Raw genomic sequence first — 20287 nt, forward strand, 5'->3', positions numbered from 1 at the left:
GTCCATGGAGCACTGCAGGATCTCGGGGGCCAGGTAGCCAGGGGTGCCGCAGATCTCTGCAAAGACAGGGCAGAGCATCCCCCTGAGCCGCTCGGGACGGTTGGTGGTGTCCCCCGAGCAGTCGGTGAGGGGATCTGGATCCCAGGTGGGATCTTTGCAGGGGTGGCACTTGCAGGGAGTAACTGCAACCTGTGTGTGTCTCGCTGGTCACTTCTCTTAGTGGGTTATACAGGCTAAAATGGGAGTGAGGAGAGCGACGGGAGTGAAGAGAGCGATGGGCGTGATGCTTGTTGTTGGATCTGGGGCTCTTTGCAGGGTAGGAGTTGGGGAGAAACTTTAATGTTGGGCAGTAAATGGATGGGCAATGAGGGTCAGCTTGGGGAGAAAGGCAGTGGGAAGAACAGGATGGTTTTCGTAACGGGCAGCAACGTGTTCATGGCAAAGAGTGCAGTGTGGAGGCCGTGCCACTGGCAGAGCCGGGCTCGTGCGCCAGCAGGAGGGCACCCCGACCCAAGAGGCATATTGCTGCAAAAACATCAGGCAGGAGGAGGAAAGGCTGTTCCCACAGAGGGCAGGTTTTTGGATGGGACAGGGACGGGGCTCTCCCGGTGCCATCCCCCTCCGCTGCCGCCCCGTGTCAGAAGTCACAGTGTCACATGCAGCCTGGTCCCACCCAGCATATAAATAACCCACAGGGATGCACAACAGCTCCTGCCAAAGGTTATGGGGAAACCTGAGCAGTGCTGAGCCGCTGACGGAGGGGAAACGCTGCCGGCCAGGCTGCAGTGAGCCAGCTCACAGCAATCGAGGTTCATTTCTACCTCAAGCAAGAGCTGTTTGTCCCCTTTTTAGGTCATAAAAAGTTGGGGTGAGCATTGGTGGCTGCCTGCAGAATGGGAATGGGCTTGGGGAGACGGGCAGCTGGTACTTACAGGTCAAACACCAAGAAGAAGAAGGTGCTGGATTCGTAGCTGTCCTTCAGCTGGACTGCAATAGAACACAGGGGCTGTGAGCACAGTGCATAGCATGTTCCTGTTCATTAATGGACTAAAAAGTGTTGATCTAATTGCTAATTGAATTAATGAGGAGTTGATCTTCATTAGTATTTTGGTTGGGAGATGACCTGGGCACTGGTGGCACTTGTGCAGAGGTAAAGCAAATGATGCTTTGATCAGGTGCCCTGAATCATGTTACGACCATCAGAGGTCTGACCCTTCAGGGAGTTCACCCCCAAGCCCTGTCCATAAAGAAATTGTTCCCAATATCCAACCTCAACCTCCCCTGGGCAACTTGAGGCCGTTTTCTGTCCTATCGCTGGTTCTTTGGGAGCAGGGCCGGACACCCACCACGCTCCAACCTCTTTCCAGGCAGTTGCAGAGAGTGACAACGTCTCCCCTCAGCCTCATGTTCTCCAGGCTGAATCCCCCATGTGCGGAGGCAAAATGCTTTTCAACCTTCATGTGCAATTCCCGTGTTACAGAATCATCCGTTTTCTTTAAAATGAATAGAATAGAATAGAATAGAATAGAATAGAATAGAATAGAATAGAATAGAATAGAATAGAATAGAATAGAATAGAATAGAATAGAATAGAATAGAATAGCCTCCTTTAAGTAGCGCCCCGGAGGAGGCGGGTCTGGGCGGGGAAGGGCCCGGAACCACTTCCCGGAATCCCGCAGCGCTTCTGGGTCACAGCCCAGCGGTTCCGCCGGTGCCTCCCCGTCCCTGCCCGATCCCTCCGCTGCTGCCGGGGCCATGGGGCCGGGGCTGGTTCTCCTGGCCGGGTGCTGGGCGCTGGGTGAGGGGCAGAGCCGCCTTTGCCGCTCCTGCATCTCCCGGCAGGGAAGCCGGAAAAATCGCTCTTGTTTCTCCCTGCATCGGTTCCCTTCCTTCTCATCGCAGAGGAGCTGCCTCGCTGGTTTAACCCAGTGGGGCCGTCCCTTTCCCAGGAGATACACTGAGAATGTGACTTTTAAATAGCTTGTAATCAAAAAAATACAGACCTATACAAATGCTAATCATAGCCGCTATATTGCATCCTACCTCAGGCACATAAAAGCGACTTTCTGGCATATAACACGTGCTGTCCTGCGCGGTCGTGTTTACAAATGAAATTCCTCACAGTGAATGCCTTCACTTCCAGCGCTGGGGGTGCAGGACGGCATGGTGCAGCTGCCCGGCGGCAGGTTCTGGATGGGGCCCGGTTCGCTGGAGCAGAGGGACGGAGAGCGGCCCGGCCGGGAGGTGACGGTGGAGCCGTTCGCCATCGACAAGCACCCCGTCACCAACCGGGACTTCAGGTGGGAGCGGGTCCGGCTCCACTCGGCTCTCGGGGGGACTGGGGGCTGGTGCTGGGGCTTGGGGCTGCTTGGGTCCGAAAGCCAATGCCTGGGTGCTCCCAGCACTTCCTTAGAGCCAAAAATGTGTCTGTCAGTAATAAATCCCTTCTCCAGGTGCAAGCTGAAGCATCTTGCCAGAGCAGCTTGCAGACATGCAGCTTGTGTTATCATTTTTTGTCTTTTTTCTCCCTTTTTCCCTTTTATCCTTTTCCCCACTTTTTTCTTTTCCCTTAATTTTCTTTTTCCTTTTTCCCCTTTTCTTTTTTCTTTTTCATTTTTCCCTTTTTCTTTTTTCTTTTTCATTTTCCTTTTTTTCTTTTTCTATTTTCTTTTTTCCTTTTTCCTTTTTCATTTTTTCTTTTTAAATTTTATTTTTCCGTTTTCCTTTTTCCTTCTCCCTATTTTTCCTTTTCCGATTTTCCTTGCAAACCTCTGTGTGCGTCTTTATCTTATTAATACAGCTGTACTGTACTATTTCAGATTTTAGGCTCCTATAGGTTCCCTTCCCATTTGTAAATAGGGGCCCACTCCTCCCATATTTCATGGAAGCCCCTTTACAAAGCACCAGTAACTGCACTGGGCAAAATGAATTTATTTGCCTGGCTGAGCTCTTGGTTAAAACATTTCCACACGCCAGTAACTGCCCAGCACCACACAGTAATGGGGAAACAAACGGGACAGGAGCAGGATGAGATTATTCACAGTATGTGACATTTATGTGCATTTTGGGGACATTTAACTAACAGCAGCCGTAGGTTTTAATGGCTCTTAAGGGATTTTGTTGCTGTGCATACTGTATTTGGCGGTGGGACTCTTGCAGAACTCTCACCCAGACCCCTGAGCGTGTTGTGTTTGTGCCAGGGAGTTTGTCAGAGAAAAGAAATACAAAACAGAAGCAGAAGTGTTTGGCTGGAGCTTCGTCTTTGAAGATTTTGTATCTGAAGAGCTGAAAAAAAAAGTCACCCAAAAGCTGGAGGTAAATCTGAACCCCCCGGGGGTGTTTCAGTGCTGGTATTTCTGACCTCTCTGCTTTAATTAAAAAAGACCCTTGCCAATGTTGCTTTGCTGCTGCGGAGCAGCTCCCTCTGTGTGCAGAGTTTGGCCATTCTCAGCGGTTTTTAATTTAGTCTTGGGTTGTTTTGCTCTTGAAACTAAACAGCTGGGTTGAGCCTGGGTTGATTTATGGCCCTTCCCTGTTTACATCCTCTCCAAACACTGTTGGACAGGACTCCCGAGATGAGCGGGTGAGCTGGGAGAGAGCAAAGCACATTTCAAAGTACTTTATTAATCAAACCCTGGAATAGAAAACTAAGCAGCATGGGCTTCTTGATATTTTTTCATTTTTAAAAGCAAATGCCTCTCCTCTGTTGGAAAGCACTAGTAAAATACCTGCGACAACCCAGCTCAAACTGCGGCATTTAACCCTTTCCAGACTAACAGACGCTCTTATTTACACACGCTGCCGTTGGATGGTGTCGGGGTGGGGGGGAAAGGGTGTTGCCATTGAGCTTTAATGTGGCGTCATTTCTTTTCCCAGTCTGCCCCATGGTGGCTGCCCATCGAGAAGGCTTTTTGGCGACAAGTGAGTACAGACCCGGTGTGGTGAGTCCTCTCTGTGCTGGCAGTGTGGATGTGTTGGTGTGTGCTGAACCTTATCCACTGAAAATGGGGAAGGGGGGAAATAGCATCTCTGGTTGCTGCACATTCCCTGCCTCGCTCTGTTCTGTCCGTTACTCCCTTTTTAATTGAAAAATTCATCAAAAAATCTGTTCAATGTGATTCCTCCTCCCAGCCCTCGGGTCCTGGCTCCAGCATAAAGGACAGGCTGGATTACCCGGTGCTGCACGTGAGCTGGAACGACGCGCAGACGTTCTGTGCCTGGAAGGGGAAGAGGCTCCCGGCGGAGGAGGAGTGGGAATTCGCTGCCCGGGGAGGGCTGGAGCGTACGTACTGCAGGCTCTGACCTTCCTCCAAACAGGCATCGAGTAATTAGTTCTACCAGATCCAAACCTCCATCCAGGGATGTTTTCAGAGGTTAATCTGTGGGGCTGAACTGCCGCTTTTGGCCTGGAAGTCAAATTGGTAGTTGTAGTAGTAATAGTAATAACAACAATAATAATAATACAGGAAGAAGAGGCTTATCTAAGATCTTAATGCATCTTCTTAAACAAATCATTTCTGCTAGCTAAACGTATCAGTGGTTTGGGCACAGAGCGACCCCCAACACACACACATTGGTGCGGGGATCACTGTGGGGATCGTGGGACTCCCTGGCAGGAGCTGACACTGATTCCCATCTCTCCTCGCCTCCTTTGCAGCATCTGTAGGGCTTAGACCAACAAGCCCCGTTCATAGAAACCCCTCTCAGTGTCCCAAGCTGAGCAGAAAAGGATGGTCATAAAGACCTGGTTAAAAATAGGCAAACGCAAAGACCAGAGGGACACAGGGGTGACGGTGTCTCTTCCTTCTTGGCAGGAAGGGTCTATCCCTGGGGGAACAAGTTTCAGCCGAACCGTACAAACCTGTGGCAGGTAAGATCCTAAAAATCATCCCATCTATGCTGAGCTCTGCCGAGGGTGGAGTTTAACTGGACCACAGAGCATGTGGCTGCCTGAGCAGGCGCCGTGGTCCTGGCAAGCAACGTGGGGTCCGAAATTCAGCTCCTGGTGGGTTATCCCAGATAGCCATAGAGGGAAAACTGGGATTTCAATGCTTCCAAAAATTCACTCATAACCTAAAGTTCATACATAACTTTGTTTGCAAGGGAGGTTGTCTTGGAAGAACTTTAGGTGTTCTCCTCTCTCAGCCAGGAATGCTGCGTGGAGTTAATTTGCAACAGAGTTATTCGCATTATTTCAGTGTAACGTGGTCCTGTGAAGAGCAGGACTTTGTGTTGTCTCTGTGATGGGTCTTGGAGCGGTCTTCTTCCCGCAGGGCGAGTTCCCGAGGGTGGACACGGCTGACGACGGGTATCACGGCGTCTCGCCGGTGGCAGCGTTCCCTCCTCAGAACAGCTATGGTACGGAGCAGACACCCCCGCCCTGGTTTTGGGGATGGCATCTCTTCCTAACACCCTTTCAATGCTAATTATGAAATCCCATAATTATAGCAAGGTTTCTAATATGACATGGGATCATGTCAGCATCTTGATAGAAACACCAAACCCAGCAAAACCGCTGGTGGTTGTTACTGGAGTTGGCTGACATGCACCTGGTGCACTTCAATGCGCCAAACTATCCCCTGCTCCTAATTACAAGTCAGTTATTTTGCACTTTGGTGTGATTTACCTGAAAGTCCCAAGCGCGCTGTTTGGAGGGCAGCAGAGGCCGTGCCCTCACACAGGTGGGAAGCAACCAGGCACATTTAAATGTGAGACTTGTGAGCCGCTGGTAGTTTGCAACACAAAAAACAGCTTCCAATTCCCAATCTTGCCATTAAACCATGCTGTTGGAGCGATGCTTTGAATGTTGTGTCCCGTCCCGTACACCAAAGTGCTTTTGCAACCCTTGCAGATGCGCTCTCGCACATTTGTCTCTGTGTCTCAGGGCTCTACGACCTGCTGGGGAACACGTGGGAGTGGACGGCGTCCGAGTACACGAGCCCGGGGCTGTCGAGGCAGCGTGCTCAGAAAATGCAGGTGCTGAGAGGCGCCTCGTGGATCGACACCGCCGATGGGTCTGCAAATCATAAAGCTCTCGTGACTACCAGGTAGGCCCGGGCGATGTCCGGGCACTGATTTGCAGTGATTTCTTCTGGCTTGGTTTTATTTGGAAGGGGGTTTTTAAGACTTTTGTCAGTCATTTTTTTTCTGAGAAGCAGTTAGGAAAACAGGCTACAACTAGTGCTAAAAATTTTGCTGCTAGAAAGAATTACTGCTCAAATGATGTGTATTTTCCATCAAGTATTTGGGATTCAATGCTTTTCTTGAAGCTATTCAAGGGAAGTGGAGTATGTTTCTAGTCTAGGTCACATTACATGGTGGAAGCGTTGACTAAGAAGGATCCGTGACGTTGTGTCTCTTTTCCCTCTGAGAATGGGGAACACACCGGACTCGGCCTCCGACAACCTCAGTTTCCGCTGCGCTGCCGACGTCCCCCCCGGCACAGCCGAGAAACACCGGACCAGACCCGAGCTCTGAGGAGCTCACTCGGGAAGACCCAAAGGCATTTTCTCCTGTGGAGATGAACAGTATCCCCCAGCAGCCACGTCCATTAAACCCAGACAGTTTTAAAAATTAAAAATAAATACTTTCAGCTAAAACTCCTCTCCTCACTGGGGCATCCAGCATGAGTGGTGATTTGGAATGGCCCCCCTCCTTCAGTATGGAAGGAGTAGACACATCTCCCTCTCCCTCTGCTACTTGAGGCTAACAGCTGCTTTTGTTTGGCCCCAGAGCACCCTGGCCAGGGCCATTAGGAGAAGGGAGCGCTCAGGGCCAGGGAGTCGCTGGGCACCTGCGATCAGTGTGGGGGACGTTTGGAGGCTTCAGGGGCACCCACAGCCAGAGTGGGGGTGCAGAGAAGCTTCTAGAATGCCCAGTCAGATCTGATCAGCCAATCAAAACGGGACTCTCATCGAGACTCCGTCCATTGTCGCGGGTCTCTGGGAGCACGAGCGAGAGGCTGCCACCGAGAGCCCCTCGCCGGGATGGAGACTCCACCTGCCTTGCCGCCACGGGGGTGAATAAAACTTCTCGCAGGATTGCGAGTGTATTTATATTTCCGTGCACATATGCACGTGTAACTTTCCATGTTGAGGTTGGATATTGGGAACAATTTCTTTATGGAAATGGCTGTCGGACATTGGAACAGGCTGCCCAGGGCAGTGGTGGAGTCACCATCCCTGGAGGGGTTGAACAGGCACGGAGGTGAGGTTCTCAGGGACGTGGGGTAGTGACAGTGTTGGGTTAACAGCTGGACTCCATCTTAAGGATCTTTCCCAACCCAAAGGGGAAAATCGCAGCCATCCTCTGGGTTTGCATTTGCACCTGCCCTGAGGCCGGTGAAAGAAAAGGCAAAAGAAACCACTGGTTGTTCTTTTTTTTTTCTCAAAGATTTTACTCGCCTTAACTCTAAGCAAACTCATCGGTTTTACGCAGCGGCGCTCAAAACAGCTCCTCCTCGGCTGCCAGGGTCAGCAAAATGGCCTTGCAGGTGTTCTCGAAGAGGGCGGCTCTGTTCTGCGCCTCCCCTTTCTTCACCCAGTGCCGGTAGGTGCGGAAGGCGCAGGCGTCGATCAGTTTGCGGACGGGCTTCAGGGCGTAGGGGTCCCGCACCACCAGCTCCCTGGTGACCGACTTCACCAGCCGGTACTGGTAGTAAATACGGACGGACGCCAGGACAGTGAGACAGATCACCTGCAGCACGGGAACGGGAACACGTTGGAATTCGTGGCCAAGCTCACAACAGGACCGGATCGGCCCCAGCGCATCCCACGTGGATGTGGAGGAGGCGGGAGGGAGCCCAGCTCCTGGCAGGGGTATTTAGTCCCGTGTGAGCGGTACGGGCTTTCTCCAAGTGTGCCCTTAAGTTAAAACTGTGGGCCAGGCCCAAATGTGTCACCTAATGCCACTTTGGGTACCCTTGTGCTGCCTTCACATCCAGCTATAGGGAAAGGATTTCTCTGTTTTATCAACTTTTGCATCATTTGATGCACCTATGTGATGTCAAGCTCATTAATTTCCCCTTAGAAGTATTTTTTTAATGATGTGGGGGCTAGGCAGGCTTTCCCCTTTTCTTATTTAACTCCCTTCTGTGAAAAAGCCCTCAAGAAATACCAGGAAGTAAATTAAACAGCTCTCGGAGAAGGGTCCCCACCCAGACTGCTGCATCCAGCCCAGATCCACCAGCCTGGGTGGTTTGAACTCCCAGTTTCTCCCAGTTCAGCTGGGAAACCCATCCCACCGCCCGGCTCCTGCAGCTCCGGGGCTGAGGATCGGGGTGCACAGACACCCCCCTCCCCAAGCTCACCTTGAATTTGCGGAAGGGGCTGAAGTGCCGGACCTCCTCCACGTCGTACTGCTGGAAGAAGGGGTGTGCCAGCGCCTCCTCGGCCGTGTACCGCTGCTGCGGGTCCACCACCAGGAACCGGGAGATCTGCACCAGGGCACCAAATCAACCAGGGCTGTCTCAGGTATCTGCAATCGCCCCGCCCCCCCCCCAAAAAAAGCTTTTCCCATCCCCAAGCACCTACCAGGTCCTTGACGGTGTCTGAGCGGTCGTCCCACTCTGGGGAGCCGAACTGGTAGTCCCCGTTCATGATCATCCGCAGCATCAGCATCTGCTTGCGGTGCCAGAAGGGCGGCGAGCCGGCCAGCAAGGTGTACATGATCACCCCGGTGCTCCACCTGCGGGCAGCCAGTGGGACCCTCCAGCCCCAGCAGCACCACGGGGACACCCACACAGACCTGTGTCCCCCCGAGCTGGGACACACTGGGCTTTGCCACCCTAGAAAACCAGGGCGCTGCCCTGGGTGGTGTCTGAATTCACACAGTGTGATTTTTGGGGTTGTCCTATGCAGGGGCAGGAGTTGGACTCAATGATCGTTGTGGGTCACATCCAGCTCAGGGCGTTTGATGATGAGGGAGGCTGAGCTCACTGCTGGAGCTCAGTAGTCCTGATGGTTAATAAGGAGCAGAAGCTGCTTTGCTGTTGGGAGCAGTTTTGGGTTTTTGTGTTGAGCTGATGTGGAGCTGTGCTCATGGATGCTGTAAACTGGTGGCATTTACCTTTCTTGGGGATTTTACGGGAGGATGTGGGAGGGTGGGATGTGGCGGTGCCAGCAAAGCTGGATGCTCTGGGCTGTCTCAGTTCAGATTTGCAAAGCATCCTGGTGCTGGGCTTAATGGAGGTATTTAAACTGAAAAGGGGCTGAAATGCCCTGATATGTCTCAAGTGGTTCATTACAGCTCTCAGCTCTGTAGACCTGAGCCTGAAGCCACCAGAAATGGTGGCAAAGTCCCTGCAGGGCTCAGACTGGGCTCTGAGTGGCTTTCCTGAGCCGGGCGCTCTCTCAGGGGCTGCCTTGGCCTTGTGTCTTGCTATGGGGTGTGTTGAAAAACTGCTGGACCTTGGACCCAGCCCTGGGGTGACTTTTCTGCACTGACAGGGCAAAGCGAGGACATGGGCTCGTCCCCAGGCTGCTTCTCCCCCAGCTCTGTGCCAGAGCCCCTGCTCACCAGGACAGCCCCTCACAGCCCCCAAAGCGTGTTTTTCGGTGCATTAATTAATTTCTTCCAAACACTCATTGGTCCCCATCTGCACAACTCTTGCTGTGCCTCAGACCATGTGTGTTTTAGGAGCAGGGTGAGGTGGGAAGGAAAGCATCTCACTCACATATCAACCTCCTTCCCGTAGCCTTGGTGCTCATCGTCCATGGAGCACTGCAGGATCTCGGGGGCCAGGTAGCCAGGGGTGCCACAGATCTCTGCAAAGACAGGGCAGAGCATCCCCCTGAGCCGCTCGGGACGGTTGGTGTTGTCCCCCGAGCAGTCGGTGAGGGGATCTGGATCCCAGGTGGGATCTTTGCAGCGGTGGCACTTGCAGGGATAACTGCAACCTGTGTGTGTCTCGCTGGTCACTTCTCTTGGTGGGTTATACAGGCTAAAATGGGAGTGAGGAGAGCGATGGGGGCGACGCTTGTTGTTGGATCTGGGGCTCTTTGCAGGGTAGGAGTTGGGGAGAAACTTTAATGTTGGGCAGTAAATGGATGGGCAATGAGGGTCAGCTTGGGGAGAAAGGCAGTGGGAAGAACAGGATGGTTTTCCTAACGGGCAGCAACGTGTTCACGGTAAGGAGTGCAGTGTGGAGGCCGTGCCACTGGCAGAGCCGGGCTCGTGTGCCAGCAGGAGGGCACCCCAAGCCAAGAGGCACCAATGTGCACCCATGGCAGTGAGACTGCCCCCAGGGAGAATCCAGGGATGGAGAGACTCCACCGACTCACCCTGGGCATTGCAGCAACAGGCTGGCTCTACCGGCCACGGGCCAGCCTGGCATTGTGCCCGCCTCGCCATCTTCCTACCTTTGAGCTTCTCGTTCTCGCGCAGCTGGCAGGAGAAGCCAAAGTCCGTCAGCTTGATGTTCATGTCGTCATCCAGGAGGATGTTCTCTGGCTTCAGGTCCCGGTGGACGATGTTGATGGAGTGGAGGTACTGGATCACTTCCAGCAGCGCGCGCATGATCTTCCTGGGGGCGGGTGACAGCGGCTCTCCTGACCCCAACACCCACCGGCACCATCCCCCGAGGATGGGGACAGTGACAGGGACTGTGCAGCTGAGCCCCCGTCTCTGGGCACAGCCCGGGGTGCAGTTTTGCCCGTGGGCGCTGTGCTGGCTGCCAGGTCAGCTTTCAAACCTGCGCTCAGCTGCTGCAGTGTGATTTTCAGCCCTCTGCATCTGGCCTTACCTGGTTTCCTTCTCACTCAAGGTGACTTTCTCGGTGAGGTAGTCAAAGAGCTCCCCTCTCTTCATCCTGCACGTGGGAGGGAAAACAGAGGCAGCAGCTGAGCTGCAATGGCAAACCAGCCCCGAGCCCGTGGGGAGAATCAATGGGGGGGTCACTGAGTCCTGACAGCTCTAGGGCACCCACTGCACAAAGTGACAAGCCAGCTTGTGGGTAAAAACGCCTACATATTGCTGCAAAAACATCAGGCAGGAGGAGGAAAGGCTGTTCCCATAGAGGACAGGTTTTTGGATGGGACAGGGACGGGGCTCTCCCGGTGCCATCCCCCTCCGCTGCCGCCCCGTGTCAGAAGTCACAGTGTCACATGCAGCCTGGTCCCACCCAGCATATAAATAACCCACAGGGATGCACAACAGCTCCTGCCAAAGGTTATGGGGAAACCTGAGCAGTGCTGAGCCGCTGACGGAGGGGAAACGCTGCTGGCCAGGCTGCAGTGAGCCAGCTCACAGCAATCGAGGTTCATTTCTACCTCAAGCAAGAGCTGTTTGTCCCCTTTTTAGGCCATAAAAAGTTGGGGTGAGCATTGGTGGCTGCCTGCAGAATGGGAATGGGCTTGGGGAGACGGGCAGCTGGTACTTACAGGTCAAACACCAAGAAGAAGAAGGTGCTGGATTCGTAGCTGTCCTTCAGCTGGACTGCAATAGAACACAGGGGCTGTGAGCACAGTGCATAGCATGTTCCTGTTCATTAATGGACTAAAAAGTGTTGATCTAATTGCTAATTGAATTAATGAGGAGTTGATCTTCATTAGTATTTTGGTTGGGAGATGACCTGGGCACTGGTGGCACTTGTGCAGAGGTAAAGCAAATGATGCTTTGATCAGGTGCCCTGAATCATGTTACGACCATCAGAGGTCTGACCCTTCAGGGATTTCACCCCAAAACCCCTTCTTGGGGACACCGTGAAGAAGAAGTGGGGCAGAAAACCCTCTTGCTCCGATGCCCACAGCTGGACTTACTGACATTGGGGTGGCCTGAGACTTTCCGGAGAATGTCGATCTCTTTGGCGGTGGCTTCTCGCAGCTCCTGCACCTCCTTGGGCGATATGTTCCCCGCGGTGATGTCAATGATCTTCACGGCGTACTCCTGCCGGGTGGTTTTGTGAATGCACCGACGGACAACGCTGCTCACCCCCCTGCCAGGGACAACACAGACAAGATGGGGGTTTCCATTCCTCCCCGTCCAGCCTGACTTCACCAGCCATGGGCGCTGGGCTGGTTGGTGTTTTCACGTGCGAGTGGGTTTTGCTTTGTTGTGGTGGGGCAGAAGTTTTTGAGCTGATGCAAGATGGTTTTTCATGCTATTTTTAGCCCCATGCTGCCATGGGCCTTGTTCACATTGGGTTCCCAGGGGATGCTGTTTTTCTCAGGTACAGGAGTAGGTGAAACCACAGTTTGCCAAAAACAAGCTTTACCTGCCCAAAACCTCCTTCGGCTCATATTTTTCATAGAACTCCTTGGATGAGTTCCAGTCTGGTAAATCTTCCTCCTTGGTCATCTCTGGCTCCTGTCTGGCAACACTCCGGGCTCGTCTGCCAGCAGAACAGGGCTGCAAGGAGAAAAGAGCGCGGATGGGCACTCACTGCACCGGGCAGGGACCTCGATCCTTTCCAGAGGAGAAAACATCCAGGAGGGAGGAGGAGGAGGATGATGATACTGTGTTAGTAACAGAATGAGTTTTACAAAATGTGAGGAAAGAAAAAAAAGGGTGAAAAGCTGAGTGCCTGTTAAAGCGGTGGAAAAAGGGGGGAGGAGAGCGGTGGCTGCTGGAGCTGGAGCTCAGCTCCTCTCCTCCGGGCTCGCCGCCCACGGGAATGAAGCGGGGGTGCAGTCGCCCCCTGGCCCGTTCCTGCTGGGCTGCTCGGGTGTGTGTAACGCGCACAGAGTACGCGGATTCCCCCTTAGATACACACCTTCTGACCCAGGTTCAGAAGTAGGAATTCGGCCAGTAATAGAGAAATTCCTGCAAATGGGGTTATTAAAGGAATGTGAGTCCAGTTATAACACCCCTATGTTGCCTGTCCGCAAGCCAGACGGGTCATATTGGGTGGTTCAGGACTTACGAGCTATAAACAAAATAGCTGAGGACCTCTACCCAGTGGTACCAGACCCATACACCCTTCTGAGAGTATTAACACCTAATTTGACTTGGTTTATCATTTTAAATTTAAAAGATGCTTTCTTTTGCCTCCCTCTCCATGAAGCCAGCCAGACAATACTTGCATTTGAATGAGAGAACCCTAAAAATAAATGTAAAACCCAGCTCACATGGACGGTGTTGCCACAAAGATTCACGAATAGCCCAACAATATTTGGAAATCAGCTTGCTAAAGATTTTGAATCCTGGGAAGCCTCGTCTGATGAGGGACAGATGCTACAATATGTGGATGACGTTTTAATCACTACTAGAACCAAGGAGACTGCGTGACCTGGACCCTATGGACCAGAAACACCTGCAATGGAATAAGGAAGCCACACGAGCCTTTAAGAACTTAAAAAGGCTTCGATGTCAGCCCCTGCTCTAGGACTCCCAGATGTGAGTAAACCATTTTTCCTATTCTCTCACGAGAAACAGGGAATAGCCTTGGGTATATCGGCACAGGATCTTGGCCCATATCGATGAGCAGAGGCCTATTTCTCCGAACAGTTAGACACTACTGCAAAGGGGTGGCCTGGATGCCTGCGAGCAGTTGCTGCAGTGGTACTGAATACACAGGAGGCCTGGAGATTTACCATGGGTCAGAAAATGACTGTGTTAGTATCCCACACAGTGTCTAACAAGATGGTGTAGAAATTATCGTCACTAACATTGTCAACCCAGCTTCTTTCCTCAGTGGTAACTTTGGAGAACCAGTTCATCATGACTGCCTGGAGACCATTGAAGCAACATAATACAATTGACTAAATCTAAAAGACATTCCTACTGAAAACTCTGAAAACGGAAGCAGCTAACCATGAGGGTTGTGCATGTCCACAGAGCAATTTGGAAAGAAAAGGGACTTTTGAACTCTCAAGGCCAATATATCAAATGTGCAGAGGAGATATTGAAACTACTGGAAGCAGTTCAACTTCCTAAGAAAATGGCAACCATGCATATTAAGGCACACCAGAAAGCGAGCTCGGAATCAGAAAAGGCTGACGGACAGAGGGGCAAACCAAATGGCTAAGCAAAAGGTAAAAACAGAAAGTGCTCTGGTCCTTGGCGGGCAGGTCTCTTTAAAACGTAAGCCAGAGTATACTAAAGAGAATCGAAACTCATCATAGATTTAGAGGAATCATATAATAAGGAAGGGTGGGTTCACACCCCTCCCCAGGGAAAACTTATTGTCCCCTTTCATCTAGTTTGGCCTTTAGTAAGGGAAGAACATAAGAAAGGATTTGGGGGAGTAGAACCACTATGCAAACATTTGATTAGGGAAACAGGAGCTAGAAATTCATATGTCACTGTAAAACAGGTGACAGCAGTGTGATCTTTGCCTCCAGACCAATCCCAAAAATATGCCCAAGCTTGAAATGGGTCAAATGGGGAAGGGGAATGGGCCTGGACCACAATGGCAAATTGAGTTCTCAGAACTCCCAGGAAAAGGGGGGCACCAACATTTGTTGGTATTAACTGATGTTTTTTCAGGTTGGCCAGAAGCATTCCCTACCAGGACAGCAAAAGTTTAGGGGGTGACTAGAACATTGATACATGAAATAACACCAAGGTTTGGAGTTCCAGCTGTTATATCCTCCGATAGAAGGCCACATTTTAGTTACGTGTACGTGAAGTCTTTTGCAGAGAACTTTGGAACCATAATAGGAAGGTCCGTTTCAAGACCTCCTGATATCCTTCACTGCTACCAATATTAAAGAACAGAGTGTAGAAAGAGAAATCAAATTCCGTGTTGCTCCTGTTGTTCCTAGGAAGTGAAGGCCAAGAGTTGGGAAACTATAAGAAGTCGCCACGCTAACAGCAAAAATAGGAAAGGTGGGGACACTGCCCTTGCTGCCGAGAAGATGATGAACTCGGCTGCCAGCTGCAACCTGGTAGGCCAGAGAGGCAGAGGGTGTAGAAACCTGGACCTGATCCTCTTGCTAGGAGTGGTGACTTATTGTTCCCAACTTAGCCTGGCCAATCCCTGTACCAAGTGCTACGAGGATGTGAGAATAGGAAGACTAACCCAATATGTTCTAAACTATCACGCTCATATTAACTCTGAATGTTATGATAGAACGAAATTGGAGAAGTGTGAAATCCAAGGGCAGAAATTATGGGTAGCAACTAACCCAGGGAAAGGTGGACTCGGTGTAGGCTCTGTCTCCTGCCCTAGGGGAGAACAGAATATCTGTTTTACACAAGCTGGTATGTGGGGGTATTCAGATGGAGGGGGAGTGCAAGATCAGTATAAGGAGGAGATAGTTAAGAGTGCCACTCAGGAATTAAAAAGAAAGCAAGAGAAAACAGAAATTGGTACAGAAAAGCAGATAGTAAAGAGATACCTTTGTCCATTGTCAAGGTGGCAGTGATTACAGGCTGCATTTGTCGGAAACACTTAGACTCACAGGCAGCCTCTAAAATTGGCATTGATAAAGACAAAATTGACTGTAAAGGAGTTATAGGCAGTATGGGACATTTAGTTTGGGCCTTAAGTGATGGGACCTGGACTACACACTTACCAATGGGAGGACCAATTAGAGAAATTACTTTGGGGTTGCCAACACTATGTCCCATTTGGAAAAAGTCACCTTTGAAAAACAGCCAAGAACTTTTACAGGTCAGACATAAACGAGAAATAAATGAGGCTGATGTGTGGCACGAACCATCAAGCAGTGTTAAATTCGGCTGGGCACTAGAATCTTTCTTTGCACCGATTGCAGCCTATAGGAATAGAGAAATGATTGATAAATTGGTCGGGCAAATGGATCGACTGGCCAGAATAACTAAGAAAGGTTTTTGGGAAGAAAGGCAAGATGCAGAACAGAGCTGGATAGGAGCTCTGTTGAATAAATTTGATTTAAATTTGGGAGGATGGGTACATTCACTACTAGAAAGTGTAGTTGTACTTGCAATTGTGATTGTACTTCTTTGTTTACTGTATGTAGGTATTAAGCGTGTAATTAGTCAAACAAATGCTAGGAATAATCGCATTTTCAGTGTCCTGAGTAGGAATTATGTTAATCCTATATTTGATAATCCTCCAGCTTATGAAGAGCCGCGACTCGAACTATTGCATCTGCCTAATAACCAATCAAATCGTAGTAAATGAATCAATAATCAAAGAAGTTGATTGAGGTGAAAATGCATTGTCTTAAGAATAGAAAAGCATTTTCAAAGGGGGGAAATGTTAGTAACAGAATCAGTTTTACAAAATGTTCCCTTCAGGGACAGTTACAAAACTGATTCATCCTTTCGGGATGTTCAAGCATATCGTGTTTTACCTAGTAAGGGATTTGAGTATACTCTTATCAACCTAGCTTTTATCTTAGCCCAAATATGCATAGAATGAGAAGAAATATATACAGTATCTCTGGAATATAGAACAAGTCAGCAGTTATGCAACTATAGAGTAGTATGCATGTGCAGTACCCAAAGGTGAAAAGGACGGAAGCGATGAAGACTACTTACTTCATCCTGAAGACCCCCTGACAGACCACCAGAGGACACTGCGCATGATCAAAGTAGTTCCAAGATGTTGCAATCGATATTGCAATCAATGTTGAATAACTGTTACGTATCTTAATGAATATATGAATATGTATGTGAATAGACTGTATAAATACTGTGTAACTTAAACTGACCGGCGAAGCCAGCTTTGGGTGCGAACCCCTGGTTTCCCAGTGCTGAAATAAAGCACCGCATACAACTACGCCCGTGGTTATGTGTCCTGATTGCTAACAACTGGACCACAGACCAAACAGGACATTTTGCTGGTTGGAAACGCAAAGCTTTGCCCTTAGGACCCTGTGGAGATCCCACTGAGAAAAGGAGAAATCCCACCGGGTTGCTGTAGCCTGGCTGGGGCTGAAGTTTTGGAAGAGCTCCAGCACCTCAAAACCATCGTCCTCCAGCTCCTGCCATGTGCTAAGGGCTACACCACACTCCTCTTGGTTCCTCCCACCTGGGAAAGCAACTGGACCAATTCTTTTTTGAGTCTCCTGCCGAAGTGCTGTAGGGAGAGCATGGAGAGCACTGGGGGGGGCAGCGGTGGAGCTGCACCTCAAGCTCACAAAGGCCAGCGGTATCCAAGGGGGGTCGGAAGGTCCCCAGGTCACCCCACACCAGCACCACCCAAAGACCCCTACGAAGCCCTACAATCTCCTTGCCTTTTTTTCTACTAAGTTGTCTGGAACAGTTTGCCTGAGAACAAGGAGGAAAAAACAGTGTTTAAAGTTGAATGGAAAAGGACTAAGGAGGGAAAATGGGTCGCAAGGGGGGCTTGGCGGGTCAGGGTATAGGCAGGGGATCGAGTGTCTGGGGACAGCCGCGTTGTGTGGGGTCAGGCGGGGCCGAGCCAGCCTGAGGACAGCTGTTTGTTTTTTAGTATAACATGGAAGAACAGTCTGACAATATCATGAGCTCTGGGATAGAGGAAGGCAAAACAAAATAACCAGTAGTCCCGATCCCTAATTTTCACTGGCGTTTTCCCCTTCATGCCCTGAGAACTGGACACCCTGAGCTTGTCCCTGCCCCCGGCACTGTTGAAATCTCGATTGTCCCGATCCAGCTGCTCCACAAACGTACCCAGACACCAAGCAGCTGGTGTGGAAAGCAGCTCCTATAAGCTCGGGCAGCAAAATTGTCACTTTGGGCTGACAGTTTGCTGCTGGGGGAGGGACAGTAGGTGGGCAGGAGAACCCAGATGTTGGGAGTTTTCCTTTGCCCTTCTCTCTGAGGTGGCAATAGCTCTGCCTGGACACTCCCAGGTAGGTTTGCATCTCTAAGTCCATTTAAATCTTACTATCAATGCGTCTCAGTCCTGACCTGGTTATCAGGATTGATCCTGTGGTTTAGGTCTCTGTCTAACAAGGGCTGAAGCATTTCTAAGCAGCCATGAGTTGGATTTAATTTGTAAAATTTTAGCTTTTGGAAATACTGTGAGCAACATCGAGGGGAAAAAAATCTCCACAGTGGGGGGGGAAACAAACAGTTTGGGGGTTTTCTTTTTTTTGGAAGCTGAAAATCAAAGTCCTGGGGGTTGGTGTTGAAGGGCTGGAGGCAGGGGAGCAACTGTGGAGTGATGCTGGGGGTCTGTGCAACTTCTGGGAGGAAAGAGCCCAGGAGTTTGTTTAACACATCCCGATGTTATATAAACAGTTGGCAGGGAGCACCAACAGGAGAAGCTGATTTTATTATCAGGGCTGTATGAGCTCCATGGGAGAGCAAGGAAGGGGATAAAGGGGATCAGGGGACGCTGTTGGTCTTGGGGCAGATAGAGGAATAAATGCTAACAGTGCTGGACGTTGTCACCCCACTGCTGTACAACAGGGGTTTAAATGTTTGTCTTGGTAAATATCCAATAACATGCAAATATTGATTGAGATCGCTCTGCAAAGCTCAAGCCCAAGTCAGCTTTCAGGCCAGTTATGGCACTGAACCCCAAAAATCCCCATCCTGGTCCCCGCGATTCCCCCACCCTGGGCGGGGGTCTCTGCACCGACCCCTCCCGATTTGGCGGCCGCAAGGAGCCCCCGGGGAAATAATAATGCTTAAAATAATCCTGAAATCAACCTTCCTGGGGTAGCTAAACCCCCCTCTCGGCTCCCAAATCCTCCCCCCGCACCGCCTCCTGAAGCCGCTTTCTTCCGAAACCCGGGTTCCCGCGGGGCGCCCCCGCCGGCCTCACCTCGCTGCGGGCAGCCTGGATCCGCCGGTTCCCCGGGACGGGCGAAGGGCAGCGGCTGGGCCGGGCTTAGGGCCTGGGCTCCGGGGAGCTGCCGCTGGGGGCCCGGGAGGTGCCGCCGGGTGTCCGGGAGCCGAAGCCGGGGGCCCGGGAGGTGCCGCTCAGCGCTGGCCGCCGCCGCCAAGCCAAAAATAAAGCGCAAAGCGACTTGGCAGCCGCGGCGGGCGGGGGGGCATGTTGGGCCACGGCTGGAAGGGAGGTGACGGGGGAGCGCGGAGCCCCCTTCCCCGCGGGAAGGAGCGGCTGGCGGCGGCCGCGGGCAGCGGAAGGGAAGCGGAAGAGCAGCGGAGCAGCGCGGAGGGTCGGGGACTTCCCCCGGCGCACCGGAGCTTTAACCCTTCCTTGCGCGGGGGGAATCGCCGGATTGATTCGTGCCTGAGCCGCTTCCAGCTGGTGATGCTACGGGGGGGACTCGGCTGGGTCCCCCCTCTTGGCTTTCCTGCGTGGGCTGTTGACTTTCCAACCATAGCGAGTTGTAAACTGTTTCACTGGCGGCACTGTGCTTTACCCAAAGTCTGAAAGTCTCTCTCACGAGTAACAAGTGATAGGACAAGAGGAAATGGCCTCGAGTTGCACCAGGGGAGGTTTAGATCGGATATTGGGAACGATTTCTTCCCAAAAAGGGTTGTTGGGCATTGGAACAGGCTGCCCAGGGCAGTGGTGGAGTCACCATCCCTGGAGGGGTTTAAAAGATGCAGAGATGAGGCTCTCAGGGACACAGGTTAGTGCTAGATTTAGTTTTTGTTTGCACTCGATGATCTTAAGTGTCTCTTCCAACCCAAACAATTCTATGACTCTATAAACCATCTCCCTGCCTGCTCAGGGAGAGTATTGTAGGGCTGTCTGCTGCACCAGCCCAGTGCAGGCCTTTCTGGCCCAAACTGGGTTTTTTTCTTCTTTCCACCAGGATGAAGCACCTGGCAACTGAGATGTGAGCTTGATCAGCAGAAACTAAGCTGCTGGTGGCCCCGGTGAAGGTAGTTGTGTCCTTGTCCCCCATTTTGAATATAGATTTTAGCTTTTCCTTTCTAGGAACTGCACGTCAGAGGTGGGGGCTCTTGGGAACAAGCAGAATACCCAACAGCACAAAAGCAGTTCAGGAAAAACAGGTCATGTTATGAAAGTATTTTTAACAGAAATTGCACTTTTCAGTACAAGGTTATTCCCTTCTGCACTTCCCTGTGAGAACACACCTTCCTGGTACTCACAATCCTCTTTACAGCACAGGGTTTATGACAGCACTGGAGAGCAGGAGGGTGTTCACTCTGCAGGCTCTAGGGGTTTTAGCAGGGCAGGATCTAGCTGCTCACTCCAATGGAAAAAGGAAGATTTGCACTTTGCATCACTAAATACTTTTAAAATGGAGATTCATTTTTTCTTCATGCGGCAGCAGTAGCTTTGTCACTTGTCTAAGCCGGGTGGGAGGAGGAAAAGGCCACACCACCCACCATCACCTTCTCATGTGTCAGCCCAGGACACCGACCACAAGATGGAGGAAGAAAAACCCTCCAGCCCCTGCTTGTGTTACTGGGAACTGCCAGTCTGACGTGACTGCATCATCTTGGAGTTGCACAGCTGCTTGGTAGCACATTGGTTTGCTCAGGTAAT

The 20287-nt window shown here is 51.2% G+C and overlaps 2 protein-coding genes across 2 annotated transcripts; one reads left to right on the forward strand and one right to left on the reverse strand.

Annotated features, from left to right (window-relative positions):
- The first annotated feature begins 1649 nt into the window (after positions 1-1649).
- Positions 1650-6599, forward strand: SUMF2 (sulfatase modifying factor 2). The gene is made up of 9 exons (XM_065853189.2): positions 1650-1798; positions 2144-2300; positions 3201-3315; positions 3877-3921; positions 4132-4282; positions 4815-4870; positions 5274-5358; positions 5885-6047; positions 6372-6599. The coding sequence occupies exons 1-9, from the start codon at positions 1756-1758 to the stop codon at positions 6475-6477; spliced, it is 921 nt and encodes a 306-aa protein (XP_065709261.1). The 5' UTR covers positions 1650-1755; the 3' UTR covers positions 6478-6599.
- A 760-nt stretch (positions 6600-7359) lies between these two features.
- Positions 7360-18964, reverse strand: PHKG1 (phosphorylase kinase catalytic subunit gamma 1). Its single transcript, XM_065853135.2, has 10 exons — positions 18623-18964; positions 12212-12345; positions 11757-11932; positions 11379-11433; positions 10742-10807; positions 10359-10522; positions 9674-9764; positions 8532-8685; positions 8309-8434; positions 7360-7695 (listed from the first exon to the last, which is right to left on the reverse strand). The coding sequence occupies exons 2-10, from the start codon at positions 12292-12294 to the stop codon at positions 7444-7446; spliced, it is 1167 nt and encodes a 388-aa protein (XP_065709207.1). The 5' UTR covers positions 12295-12345; positions 18623-18964; the 3' UTR covers positions 7360-7443.
- Positions 18965-20287: the final 1323 nt, after the last annotated feature.

Source organism: Patagioenas fasciata, chromosome 19 (assembly GCF_037038585.1).
Source record: "Patagioenas fasciata isolate bPatFas1 chromosome 19, bPatFas1.hap1, whole genome shotgun sequence".
Classification (NCBI taxonomy): domain Eukaryota; kingdom Metazoa; phylum Chordata; class Aves; order Columbiformes; family Columbidae; genus Patagioenas; species Patagioenas fasciata.